This window comes from Drosophila virilis, chromosome 2, assembly GCF_030788295.1.
Source record: "Drosophila virilis strain 15010-1051.87 chromosome 2, Dvir_AGI_RSII-ME, whole genome shotgun sequence".
Lineage (NCBI taxonomy): Eukaryota > Metazoa > Arthropoda > Insecta > Diptera > Drosophilidae > Drosophila > Drosophila virilis.
This window is the reverse complement of record NC_091544.1, coordinates 34768021-34782801: the sequence shown is the minus strand read 5'-3', so window position 1 is coordinate 34782801 and position 14781 is coordinate 34768021. Positions and strand designations below refer to the sequence as shown.

General features: G+C 38.8%; 1 protein-coding gene across 5 annotated transcripts in view; it reads right to left on the bottom strand.

Moving 5' to 3' along the window:
- The window catches only part of LOC26531925 (tetratricopeptide repeat protein 21B), a 161649-nt gene that overhangs the window by 14860 nt on the left and 132008 nt on the right, over positions 1–14781 (bottom strand). The window contains exon 9 of one of the 5 annotated variants that reach the window (XM_070207611.1): positions 10346–10429. The exons of the other annotated variants lie outside the window; for them this stretch is intronic. Coding sequence (XP_070063712.1) covers positions 10361–10429 — 69 coding nt within the window. The 3' untranslated portion in view covers positions 10346–10360. Of the gene's footprint in view, positions 1–10345; positions 10430–14781 lie in introns of those variants that run through there. 5 annotated transcript variants of the gene reach the window in all.

Here is a 14781-nt window from a genome sequence, read left to right as displayed (position 1 = left end):
CTTTTAAATTTAGCTTAGAGTTAGCCATACGGGTCAAAATCTGTGTTTTAGTGTTAATCTGCACCTGCCTGTAATTTAACACTATCAGTTGTGGCTCGGCATAACGACTTAATTTTTCAATACTGTGCCCAAAACATTCAAACTTCTCGCCATCCAGTGGTGCACTTGTTACGCATACATCAGGATTCTCATGTGTTCGATAGATATGTCTAAGAGCTTACGCATGTGTAACTACAGAAAGAATTATAGCACTCTCATTGTGTTACAACGATACGTAGGAAATCTGAGATATTACCTGAGTACCTTACGAAATCAAACTAATATATCACCATCTACTGTTTGAATGTAATCGGAGTGTGAATCGTAATCCGAGCAATAGACGCTGCTAGAGAGAATAGAAGTACCACGTGTACATGCATGGAATATTAGAAAAGAAAGTATAACTTCTTAAATTATTAGAAACACTGAACTTCTGTTTTTTTTTATCAAGTTGTCCTTGTGGACCACCCTACCCTTAAGACTGCGGTCCTAAAGCTTTAATTCAATCAGACACCTTGGATTCTGTATTTGACACGGTCGCAAGATGTATAATAATATAATGCTTATTTCATTGATGTGATGCATTTAAAGTAATAGTTATATTAACATCTATGTATGGAATGTTTATATTTATATATGAAACCTCAGCATTGTCTAACTATTGCATTCATTTTGCTGACATAGCATGATTTAGTTCAGTGTCGTGATCGCAACAGTCAAAATTCAAGACCAGGTCAAAAGGAGAGATGTCAATGGTAACAGTGAAAGAAACAGTGTTGATGCTAAAATAGAATAATGCTACAGCTGTCAAGCCTTAAAGAGCTTCTTGATTAACAAAATGACATCCTAACGAAACTCGCTCTGGATAATTTTGTCAAAGTAATATATGAGTGTAAAAGCAAAATTGGATTGGGATTTTTGAAAATATGCTGACGCTTATCCTAAGAAATACAAAAAACTATATGCATTCTAGGAGAAAGAATACCGGTGCAGCTATACTTTTTCATGCGGCGGTAAGCGTCATATTGTAAACGAATGTATGTAAGAACAAGCGCAAAGATTGTACGGACATATTTCATAAAACTGTAACGTTGATGAAGCTTCCCTCAATATAAATCGCGGTCTAGAAGGACAAGTTGCAGACGGAACAGGAGGGCATGATTTATCAAAAAGTTTCGTTTGGTTACCGACATGCAAAAATATACATTTTTAATGCAGTTCCGACGCCGATAGATGAGTCTGCTTTTATACAAAATGACGTCACAATCAATGGAACTTTATTTCTTGTATTGACGAGCATATATTTCAACCTTTATTAAGTACATTTAAATAATAGGGCAGCGAATAGGGTCCTTTATAGTAATTAATTGATTGACATACATATGTAATCTTTTTAAAACACGAAATGATCGCACGGAAAAAGCCTTACAAGCCTTACACATGCGCAACAGATTATTGCAATCTTCTTAAGTTCATATACTTCCGCTGGCCTGGCACACAAATGCATAAATGCAGATTTGCACCAATATGTGTAAAATGAGACACACATACAACAACTTTTTGGCGAGTCGCGGCATGTATACTCTTATTTATAGCAATAGTATAAAATGTTTCAAGAAAAAAATTAATAATAATTGTACCATAGTATCACACTAAATACGAAATTATATTTTTCATAGACATTGGATAAAAATGTATATAGGAGGTTTGTGCTATTTGGTTACGCCGCTTATGAATACATAGTTAAAATACCCTATTTTGAGAAAGGGTGTCGTGCTGATCGAAAAATGAGAAAATATACAAATCTGCCGAACGGCCTGCAAGTTGAAAGCATGTTGAGAAAAATAAAACATGACTGCGAATTATAGGTATTGCAGTGCTTAGAAAGCACAAGAATAAGTTAGAACTCAACCAAAGAGGAAAAGGGACAGAATTTGTGTTGTGCTTTTTTCATTGTCGAGTCGTTTGTTTTGATTATGGTTGTTATTGGTTCTTATGGAAATTGTTTTGAAGTCGTGATTGAATTTTGGGCAGATTTCTTGCTCCAGAATTGTTGAAAAATAGCTTTTGATCCAAACGCTCTCTTTGTATTTATTACTCTATGTAGTTAATAGGAGCACAGCTTGTGGTGACAAGTCAGTCAACGCCCATGACAATGCTGACACAACTCAGTCGCCGTTTTCCTTCCTATTCACCAAAGTGACTTTTTACAAAAATACTTATGATTTTTAAATTAAGTGAAGGTCCCTATTACAAGCATAAGTATTAATTAATAATTAATACTAATGGCGTTAAACAACTGGAACCACCGTTATCCTACGTCCAACGTCGTCACTTGCACGTGGCATCAGCTGCCTGGGCCTCTCTAACCCGGCTCTCCCTAGTCCGGGATCTCCCCGCAAGCTCCCGCCAAAGACTGCAGCAAGACCCAGGTATCAAAACGAGCCGTTCAAGCCCAAAAAGGCGTTCAAATAAGAGCAGGTGATGTTCTTTCACTGAGTATATCTCGCAAGAATGCGAGCACCACCAAAGCGAAAAAAGGCAGCCAAAATGATGAAGCGGAATGCAACATGGACATCGAAAAGCAAACTCCCAATAACAACATCGCTAACGGTAGGGATGAAGATGATAGACCATCCACTTCGCATGCAGCACGCGCAATGGCCTGCAGACAACAAACAGCACACCAGAAGCTCGCCACCCCCTGCAACCCACCCAGACGGCGCCCTCTAACGAGGCGAGAACACCTACACCGTGTGAGGGCTCAACTCTGGCGACGACATCATCCAATGCCGCAACACGGATGTTTACAGAGAGGTGGCAAGGCAACTTCGCGAGAGCGGTTGCGTGTATCATCGCCACCAACATACAGATAACCGACCATACCGCATATTCCTACGAAAAATACACACCCTGGCAGACAAGGGCCCGTGTAGCAGAGTCTTTCACGAGTCAATCAATATCATTTTTATTGTCTTAAGGACGGCGAATAACAACAATCTCATCAAATCCATAACTGTTATGGCCACATAAAGTCTCATGGGAAAAGCCTCCCAAGGTGTTGGACATAGTCAAATGTAACAGATGCCAAGAGTACGGGTTCACCAAGTCCTATTGCTCGAGACACCATGTGTGCAAGGGGAGTGAGGACAACCACAACAAGCAAATGCACACTTGGGTAAGATGACGATCAGTGCTTCTACCGTTGTGGCGAATCACACGCAGCAAGCTACAGGGACTGCAAGAAGTACGTGCAATACCTCTTCCAGCAAAAAATTAGCACAAGGCAAATGACCGAGACGCAAGACGCTCCAAAGATAGTCGCCCCGAACCACCCCCTCCTGCCCGCAGTTGCGTTCCCGGCCAACAATCGTTTGCTAGCGTCCTACGCGGTAGCCAGCCCGCCGAGCACAGAGCTCGCTCTTCGTCTCGCAGAATGAACACAGGCAGCATTCCCATTCGATCCCATCCAATTGCTGACAACAGTATGGCGGAAAACACTCTGCCAATTACAAAGGCTGTAAATGGTAAATTGACTGAATTAAGGTACGTTAACCTGCCCCTAATATCTCGGCCCCCGTCCACCAGTTGCATAATAACCACGCTCGGTAAAATAGGAATGCAATGCAATTTATCCCTCCTCCCATGGTAGCTGGTAAATCCATATAATTTGCGGACATGCTTAGATCGGGCAATCCAGAGAATAGACACCACCCAACATATATCGGACGAGAAAGCGTACGAAAGGCATCCCAACAACATTACTAGAAATCAACCGAATGACGATACTAACTCGAGAGACGCGGTTTTTGAAGAAGCTATGTTATGGCTTACCTAAGAATGGGCTACATCCTTAGCACACTTCATAAAATCTCCGAAATTCAGCACATCCTGATGTCGCCGATTTCTCGCCATATCCCATCAAAATGAGCCAATTAAGGATCGGATTATGGAACGCGGGTGGTCTTAATGGAAAATCCATGAGCTTGGCGACGTCTTTTAAAGCGGTCTCGTCCTTTTCTAATACGGCGTGTCACTATTCGCATCCCATCTAATTGCCTAGCCTGAAACATTGTTATGTCATCTTTCTAAGCATTTCCTCAATTTCTGTTCAGGAGCTTAATACCTAATTCAATGCATACCCTTATTACTACAAATTTCTTTTGGCCGCTCGGCAACTCTTTCTTCTGGGCGGACTACATCCCCGAACGTGAGTCGACCTGCCTCTTCACGCTCACCCAACCGTTTCCCGAGCATTCTGGACATTTGGGACTCCCGCACCCCCCCACAGTTCCAGCATCAGTCTCTGTTCGTGCGCCTCCGATCTTAGGGAACTTCTACCAAGATTCTTCGATCTCCACCTCTAGATCATTAACCAATGAAGCCGCATAGACCGGTCAGCTTTCCCAAATTTGCTTCCCCCTCGTTGACCTCATTCCGCAACTGATCGACTGTGTATATGTCCATCGCGTATACGTCTGGCTTAATTTTCTGTATGTCCCTTGTTTATTATTTTCACCATATGTCGGTCGGGAAAACGCTTCCGAAGACGAGACGGTACTTTTCGCATGACGTGGATATAATCGCGTGTCCCTTATCTAGGCTTTTTCTCACGCTGTAGCGGTTCCCACATTCGGATATGGTCAGACCACGAAATTGATCAAATATGGAACTTCTCAGAACTGGCCAACTATCGACTGTTGATTGCCTCACATGCAACCAATACCAATCCCCAGCCTTACCTTGCAAGAGCGTGTGAAAGGTTCTTAGAACTTCTTTCCATGGGCATTGATTTTGCTGCGGAAGGAACTCTATCTGGAACTATGACTGCTTCTCTCGTAGAACGAAACTTACATCCCTCCACCTCACAAGAGTGTGTTGCCCCCTGCTCGAGATTAGTGCAGAGGTAGTCGGACGGTTCTTCTCCCTATTCTCAACCACCTAACCACCGTTTTGGAAACGACAAAGGGTTTTGAAACACTCAATCATCCATCTCGGGAGTGCGCATTATGTCCTCTATCCACTGACTTGGTTGGAAACGAAATTTTAATCGAATGGTTATTAAAATATCCCTAGGGTATGGCACCGCGATAAGTCGGATCTGCCGATGAAAGGGCACTTAATTAAAGAAAAGCAGCCCTATTCTCCTCCCTAATCGCATCACTTATACCCTCGGATAACAACTGCCTATAAGTTGCCTGGACTTGAGCCAACGCCACATTCACTATTATCCGTTGTCCGACCCCTAAAACGCGTTTGGTAACTATGATCACCTTAATCTCTGCCAGTCGCCATTTAAGCTAAATTCTTACGATACCTAATCCGTAGAAAACAAAAGAAATCACAACTAGAATGCTTAAACAATTATCCAAAATAATATTATATTTTGCTACAAAATAAATACCTGCCTAAATATTTAGAATAAACAATTAAGAGGTTCTAGTCGGGAGCTCCCGACTAGGGGATACCCTGAACCCTCTTCTTCCATCATCAAATGCACATATATAATCAATTTTAGAAGCTATATGTTATGTTTGGTGACTCCAGCTCTTGTTATTTACCAAAATTGCCCAAAAAACAGGATATCGATATCGATTTTAACGAGCACCTACATCTTAAATTTCTCTAGTTCTTATAGGTTCTGAGATCCTTGCGTTTATACATACGGAGAGACAGACAGAAGGCCATTGCTAGATCGACTCGGCTATTGGTGCTGATCAAGAATATATACAATTAATGGGGTCGGAGATGCTCCCTTCTACCTGTTACATACATTTGGATTTACAATATACTCTTATACCCATTTTTAATATGTTTAGGGTATAAAAAAGGACACAAATTTGTAATCTCATAAATTGAAATGCCATCTGATCTGGAATACGCTTTCCAATTTCAGAATGCTATTACCTAAGTTTGATTGTCGATTGCCTCAGGTCATCCCTCCCGTGTCGTTTTCTTCACACGTGATATCTGCGGACATAGAGTGCAACGTAAAAAGACCTCATGACCTGATAGACTTGCCACTACGAGTAAGACAAACGAACAATCGATTGACTAAACAAAACTCCAAAAAAACGAACATAGTTATTTCCACTGCCATAATAATTTACTAATCTAACTGTTTCCTTTACATCAGTATGTATCATCAGGCGATATGCATGTTGGCAAATCGCCGTTCCCGCCCTCTCGAACTATTGCAGAATAAACAGCTGGCTCCAAAACGTGAACAGCAAATCTATGCAAAACAAGGGTACCAAAACTACTTTAACTCAATACCAACAAATAGGACTCAATCGGTGGCTTTTGCTGTTATTGCCGATTGTTGCATTTTATAAAAATGATTTCGAAGCAATGCAAACAATTTTTTATTAAAAACTACGCAACGGTTAACATAGTTTATTTGTTTCAAAATCGTTGTTAATTGGTTAGAAAAATAAAATATCGCCAATCAGCAGTTGACAACACGAAAAAATTTGTAGTCTGATAGCAATGGGCTAGAGACTAAATTGATTGCAGCTTCTTCTGAAGACAATTGAAATAAGAGTGTTTTGGAAAATACTCATTCTTCTACCACAATGATTAGATATATATATATATATATACTAATAGATATATATATACTACTAATTTACTAATTTCAAATAAACAGAATTATTAGTTATTAAAATTATGAAATCATAATAAATATTTATGAAATATAATTTTTAAATTAAGGACGCAGATTAATAGTAACCGTGCTGAAAAGTTACACTTTCCTACTACTTGTAGAAGGAAAATAATATGTGCAAACATACGTATGTACACTCTTAAAGTGTATATAAATGTGCCAATAAGGCCTTCCTGAGGGTGGTGCCACGACGTTGATAAGGGCGATGGAGACGATGATTCAACTGGATTGCTGGTTAAATTAGATTAAGTTTAAGTTAATTTTAAGAGAGAACAACTGGTTCTCTTTAATCACTGGCATTGCGGCTCAGTAATGCAAAGATTATAATTATCACTTTACAATTTATACATATTTACCATTTTTAATGGGTGAAGCGATACAACTAGCATTAGTAATAAAGTAAATAACTTAAATGATAATATTCTGCATACTGGAATTGTACTTGCGCCCCGTAACCGATGAATAAACATAGAATATTTAGAATGGACAGCTAGAGTAAAAGAATGGGACCATGCATATTTTTATACCCTGAGCCCATTGAAAATGGGTAAAATGGGTATTCTATTTGTGCAAAATATAAATGTATCAGACAGGCAGAAGAAGACAGGCATCTCCGACCCCATACAGTATATATATTCTTGATCAGGATCAACAGCCGAGCCGATGTAGCCGTGTTCGTCTGTCTGTCCGTATGTATGAACGCAAGAATATTAGAAACCATAAGAGCTAGATATTTGAAATGTTCATGCGCAGATCGAGTTTGTTTCCGATGATCGATAACTTACTCTGTTTTCAAGCAATCGATAAAAATCAATATTGATATCCTGTTTTTTGGGCTATTTAGGTAAATAATAAGAGCTAGAGTCACCAAACTTGACAAATAGCTTCTAAAATAGAATATATATATGCATTTAATGCTGGAAGAGGAGGGTTCAGGGTATCCCCTAGTCGGGAGCTCCCGACTAGAATCTCTTACTTGTTTTTTAATTTATTTGGTGTTGGAATAAGAGGGTTCAGGGTATTCCCTAGTCGGGCTCTACCGACTGGAACCTCTTACTTTTTGTAGACATTTGTTATCTCGAACTAACGGTAAAGAAGCAATGTACCGGAATTACATTCTTTACTTCTTTTACGGGGCCGACATAATTCTTAGCCGCCAATGTGTCTATTAAGATATCTCGTTTTTACCCAGACAGCGTTCGATAAACGGTAGCCAGAAGCCCTCCCTAAAAAATTTACCATATCATCTTGGTCTTAGTACTCAGAGGCATGCTACTGGTCTGAACCCGCTGCCGCCTCTGGCATGTCATACGTTTGAATGGACCTGTTCATTCTCGACCTGCGTATTAGCTGCCCGACATTTACTAAAATTCGTACGCCTGATCTGCGACATTGAGGGAGCAGCGTTCATAGGTTCTGGCGGTTAACTTTGATCCTCTTTAGTATTCACCGCTTGACCGGCATTGTTTGCCCGCTACGTTTAAAGCGTTTGTCCGCCTCGCTAGCTAAAACCAGAGCTGGATGGCAAGTTTTTGAGTACTGTTGTTCTGTCATGCACATACGTCATAACTGACTTATTTGTGATGAGAGTCAACCTGCGTTTGACATCGTCATCGTCACCCTGCCTGAGCATCTCTAACCCCTGTCGCAGGACCCGTAGCGATTTCTTGTCGGAATAAGTGATAATAATAAGTCCATCCTATTATAGTGTTAAAGTTTAGTACGGTGTTATGCGATACCGAAGATCGAGTTTGTTTCCGATGTGCGATAAATTGCCCCGTTTCCAAGTAATCGATAAAAATCGATATCGAAATCTCGTTGTTGGGCAATTTTGGTAAACAATAAGAGCTAGAGTAACCAACATTGGAATGTAGCTTATAAAATAGTATTTATTATCATTATATATCTTTCATTTTACAACTCCGACCCCATAAAGTATTTATATTCTTTATCAGCATCAATAGCCAAGTCGATCTAGCCGTGTCCGTCTGTCTGTCCGTCCGTCCGTATGTATGAACGCAAGGATCTCAGAACCTATAAACGCTAGAGAAATTTTAGATGTAGGTGCTCCTAGTGCCAAACTCTTTAGTTTGGTTCCGATAATCGATAACTTACGCCGTTTCCAATCATTCGATAAAAATCGATTTTGATATCCTATTTTTTTGAAAATTTTGGTAAATAATAAGAGCTAGAGTCACCAAACTTGACATATAGCTTGTAAAACAGAATATGGCAACTCGCTAACTAATATTATATTCAAGAAGCTCCATTTCAAATTTATTGATTTTAGTTTCTAAGACATAAGAGATTATCTCATTCTCGATCTGCTGGAAACGGGCCAAGTTATCGATCGTCGAAAACAAACTTGTACTGTGCGGACACTAGGAGGACCTAAGTTCAAAATTTTAAACGTCCAGCTCTTATAAGTTCTGAGATTTAGAAGTATAGCAGACAGACAGACGTATAGCGATATGGCTATATCGACTTGGCTGTGATACTGTTCCATAAAACGTATATTCTATGGCATCGACGATGCTTTTTTGTGCCAGTTACATGCATTTGCATAAATATATTATAAGTTTTTACCCATTTTCAATTCAAGGGCTATAGAATATTTGTGTATTCCCAAAAAGTCAGTTGCATTTGAATTGTGGCTTGTACTATATATTTTATAGGGTCGTAGATGCTTTCTTCTGCCTATTACATACATTTGCACAAATATATGATACCCTTTTTACTCATTTCTATTGGGTTCAGGCTATAAAAATATACGACTCTCGAATAGGAATTAATGAACTATTAACATTAAAAGCTCATACGCCAATTACTATTTTTTTTTTTTTTCAGAAAATAATATTATATAAAACCATTGTCCAGGCGGTGCGTTGTGTATGTTGCTCGCAGTAGTCCTCCGTTTAAAAGTTCCCTTTTCCAAAGATGCCAAAACATATTGTGTACTACGAGAATCCTCTTCCAATGGTTGGTCAGCAAAAGGTTGACCAGTGCTTAGTCAAATAGTTCCACTAGCGGATTAAGTGGGCGGCCAACCAAAAAATGCCCAAGAGTCAGTGCTTCTAAGCCATTCGGTGTACTACCACTGGAATTTGATATGGGTGTAATATAATAGGGACATGCTTTATTTTACACTCCTGGTCCCAAATCGCCTTTGCTTTTATTCGGGGTTCGCGACACGCCCTTGTGTGGTAGAACGGCATCGCTGTTTTTTAATTCGCTTACACTACAGGAAACTGCTTCGGCTTACTCTCATGCATATAATTTGTGCGATAGATAGGCATCGCTGGTTTTTTTTATGTCGCTCCGACTTACTGTCAGAGCTCTCAATGCTCTCTTTTTATGTTTAAGGATCGTTTAAATGTGTTTGTGTATGTGACCGCACAAGAAAAAAAGCACGAATTCAATTTTTCCAAATGTCTTTCCTTTTGAAGAAGCCGTATAATATGAAATAACGAAAGGGGTTACCACGTCGATGAGAAATTCTTGCAATTAGCTCGTTTTCTTAGGTACGGGTACCTAAGCGTTGGCATGTGTGCATTTACCATTTTATAGCGATTTCTGAATTTCGAGCTCTACACACAGGCAACCACACACAAATGTGCGTAAATGGGCAGATCATGGGCGCAAAAGTAAATTTCATTATTGGCATTCTTTTTGATGAATAGAAGCATTTATGCGCTTTTGTACCTGTTGGTTGCCTGCCTGTCCCTGGAAAATTTGATAAGATTTGAAGTTAATGTTATTTCTGAATTTCGAGCTCTACATACAGGCACAGACAGATGTGTGAGCAAAAGAAAATTTTGTTATTGGCATTCTTCTAGGATGAAGGGACTTAAACATTACATTTTTATAGACTTAATAGGTCCTTTATTTTTTAACCTAATGAATTTCTCACGCAGTATTAAATTTTATAAATTGTAAATAATGTAGAGAAAATAGATCTACGCCACCTATAACTGTAGCTGAACATGCGCTGATGTTTCAAAAATTCTTTGTGAATTGACATTCCCCGATAGCATCGTAAGTCGCCGTCGTCTCAAGGAAACTCACTGCAAGTGAAAACTTTTCCGTCCTCTGTTCAGGTATTGCTTTGTCACTACAGAACTATTGCGCGTGAGCCCATTCATCTACTGGATGCCTCAAAAAATCCCAACGTGAGATACAATCACCTAGATACAATTTTATTTGCCTAGTTTAATTTCAACTCTACTTTAAACTTATCCTGTATACTTCGTAACTTTTGTATTTCAGTCACGCAGTTGGGTAAGAAAGTTTTCCATCAGCTTGCATGCGATAAAAATAAGCTGAATACAATTGTTGAGTCTGTAAAATATCGTGCCCGTGAAATCTTTAGATGAATACAATTAAGAGCCCTTGCCATAAGTCTCGTATTTAAAAGTGAATCCAGCAGGTCGTAGTAAAGCAACGAATTAACTAATTGCTAGTTGTGTATGATTATGATGCAGGTCTTACTGGGCGTGATAACGACAGGTTCGCTGCCATCGCCTAAAAGGGCTGCGGCGGCTTGCGTGAGAAATCAATTCTTAAAAGCTCTCGAGTAACTTGAACTCGAGTTTTGAGTTGCTTAACAAATAGCCAAGCTTAGCAATCGCCGAATAAAGCCGCAAATTTTGTATTTACCCTTTCCTTCAAGCGATTTTTACCACTGTGGTATTCTAGGAGTAGTCCCAATAGACCCTCTTGTTAAACCTGCCCGAGTCAGCGAAACTGCTTCCGCAAAGATATACCTGCACTAAATCTAGCCTTGATTGTTAAAAGCAATCACGGTGCCTCTTTGGCCCCTCCAATTCCTGTTTTGCCATCATTTCCTACTTTATGTGTCTCGACATTCGTCTGTCACCACTTGAGAGTCATTGGCTGCTGATATTGCTATCAGATTTTCTGCTAGCGTGTCAATAATCAAATCTAATTTCTCCACTACTGCTGGTATGTCATAATTTGTGTTTTTTTTTATGTTTTACATGATTCATTCCCAATCATTTGTTATTCTAAATTTTGGCCTCCACATATGATTGTTTACGAGTTTAAGCAAAAAAGGTACAAAGACAAGATACCATCACTGCCGCAAAAAATTCCATTCATTATCAGAATATCAAAGGTCTCATTTTCAGAAAGATGGGTAAATTTAGCATTATCTGAGTTTAAGGATTTTGATCGGCCGGCTCGAGGTAGTGGGGTACTAGCAGCCGTTTAGGGCACTCTTAAATCAGAACCCTGTTTTACTACGCCTACTGATGCTGAGATTGTCTCAGTTTAGGTGTCTTTTCCATCAGACAATATCTTTATTACAAGCTCCCATGTTCCTCCTGCTTCTGATATTCAAGTGTATATGAAAAATATTAATTGTATTACACAGGTTTTTCATGCGTGTGTGATAATGATCTATGTGTAGTGTTAGATGATTTTATTTTACCGAATATCTCATGGTCATTATTCACTGCCGAAAATGATCTAATACACTCAGCACAGCATGACTTTAAGGACTTCACGCATTTATTGTTTCAAATCAATTCAATTTCTAATCATATGAATAAAACACTTGATCTAGTATTTGTCAACGATTATCTTATGTGCTTATGTGTGTGCCCCTCCTTTATTGCAATGAGGTTGCAATGTCTTATTGTAATCCTCTTATATCTTATTTTCATTACTACCTCTAAGCCCCACCGTTGCTTTCGCAGAGGAAACTTTTCCATACTTAATCATCGTATTGATGCAACCGATTTGTCTTTTTTATATGTCTCGGTTGATATCAATATTGCAATTTTTTTTTTTTTAACACCCTGAACTCCACCAAAGCCATCCTGGCTCACTCCCAGACTATCCAACCAACATAATATTAAATCTAAATATTATATATATTATTATTTTATTTTATGTAGTAAGATCCAAAGTATTATCTAGCAAGGTGTTATTAAGCCATATTTCATTGACAAAAATGAATATTAAATTAATTTGTTATAATAAAATGAAAAGCACGAATGATTAAAAAACAAAAGACAGAGACAGCAGATAAGTATTAGATTAACTGATACAACACCCTTTCGTTGTACACTTTCTTATTATGAAAGAGAGAGAGAGAGTGACAGAAATTTTTTTGGACTTATTAAAAAGAAATATTATACGACCCAGATCGGCTCCATATGCATCTACTATTGTTTTAGTGAGAAAGAAATCGGGAGAGCTCCGTATGTGTAGTGATTATAGAAGCCTGCATAAACTAACTGCTCGTGACAATTTCCCACTACCTCTTATTGAGGATTGCTTAGAGTATCTAAAAAAATTCGGTTGTTGATCTCAAACAAGGATTTCACTAAATAACTGTAGAAGAAAAACGTGTACTGCACGTCCTTTGTATCCCCTCAAGGTCAGTACGAATACCTACGGATGCCATTTGGCCTTAGAACGGTCCAGCTATTTTTCAGAAGTTTATTTTTGATGTGTTTAGAAATATTATTAGAGATAAGAAAATTGTAGCATACATGGATTATATTGTAGGAGCATGTAGATATTTTGGGTAAGCTGATGAATCAAGTTAGTTATATTTACTAATTCGATTTAGAAAAAAATCAAAAAAAGTGTATATTTTTAGAAAAGGAATGTAAGTTCTTGGGACATTGAGTAAATAAAACGGCATAGGTTTGGGTTGGGTTTTTTTTCGTACTTCCGCCGCTTTGTGTTTTCATTTGCCAGCATAGCTAAACCCCAGACAGAACTATTACAGAAGGGCGGTCCTTTCCTTTAACGCACTCAAATCAGCATTGGCAAATCCTCCAGTACTGGCAATATTCACTGTCAATCGAGAAACAGAGTTGCACACTGACGCAAGTGTGCACGATTTCAGTGCTGCATTAATGCAACGTCAAGATGATGGAAAAATGCATCCGATAGCTTTATATTCTGGCAAGACTACAGGTGCTGAGCTTGAAACCTTTGCCATTATTTACGCATTACGCCGTTTCAGGATTTATTGAGAGCACAGAGACAATCTGATTTAGATGATGAGCATAGTAATACAAAAAAACCCAAAGTGAAAGCCATATTGAAAAATGAAGTGATCAGCACAGCGTTAACCGTAGAGAGCAGCATAGAGATAAGCATAGAAATGAGAACAAAGGCAAATGTAGCGATGATCATAGTGATAACTTGAGTGATGTCTATAAAAATAATCATATGAACGATAGTAAGGAAGCAAGAAGTAAGTAGCAGACATATTGAAGAAATTAAGTTTATAGAAGAATCAGTACTACACGCTTTGCCAATTGTTAGCGTTGTAGGCGAAAGAAGATATTGATTTAATATCAAAGCAAATGAGAGACCCAGGCGTACTTAAATGGTGTTGTGTACAAAATAGATGAAAAGATAACTTACGGTTTGATGCTCCCTCCAGTATGGAAGATCAATTAATTCAAATAGCACATGAGAAATTGGGACACTTAGCAGCAGACAATTGTGTTTATAATCTAAAAAAGTCGTTTTGGTTCCTCTCTATACGCATTAAGGTAGAAAACTTTATAAGAAATTGCATTTGGTTCCAAAGAATATTCACAACAGGACGCTACATAGTATACCCAAGCCTAGTGTACCGTTTCATATCCTACATACTGATCACCTAGGCCCCTACCGAGTATTAACTCTAAAAGAAAACGCTTGTTAATGATAGTGGATGCATTGTGTTTAAATTCTTTAGAGTTTAGAGCATATAACGGTGGCAACGGGCGCACTACAGGCTAATGGTCAAGCGGAGCGACTGAACCGTGTTTTAACTTCCATGCTTGGGAAGTTGTCGGAATCGCTGCAGTCAAGTCGGATTGGCATAAGACAAGTCACAGTCACAGTAGTACGCGGAGTCGACCAAAAATTAGCCATTGTTGATCAGATTATCGAATATTTGGAGACTAGTATCATAAGCATAGAGGAGCGAGACTTGGGGTCTATAAAAAAATTGGCAAGTGAAAATATTGCTCAGTCGCAATTGAGAAATGAGCACATGTATAGGAAAACAATGAGCTTCTTTAAAGTATAGAAAAGGTGATGTA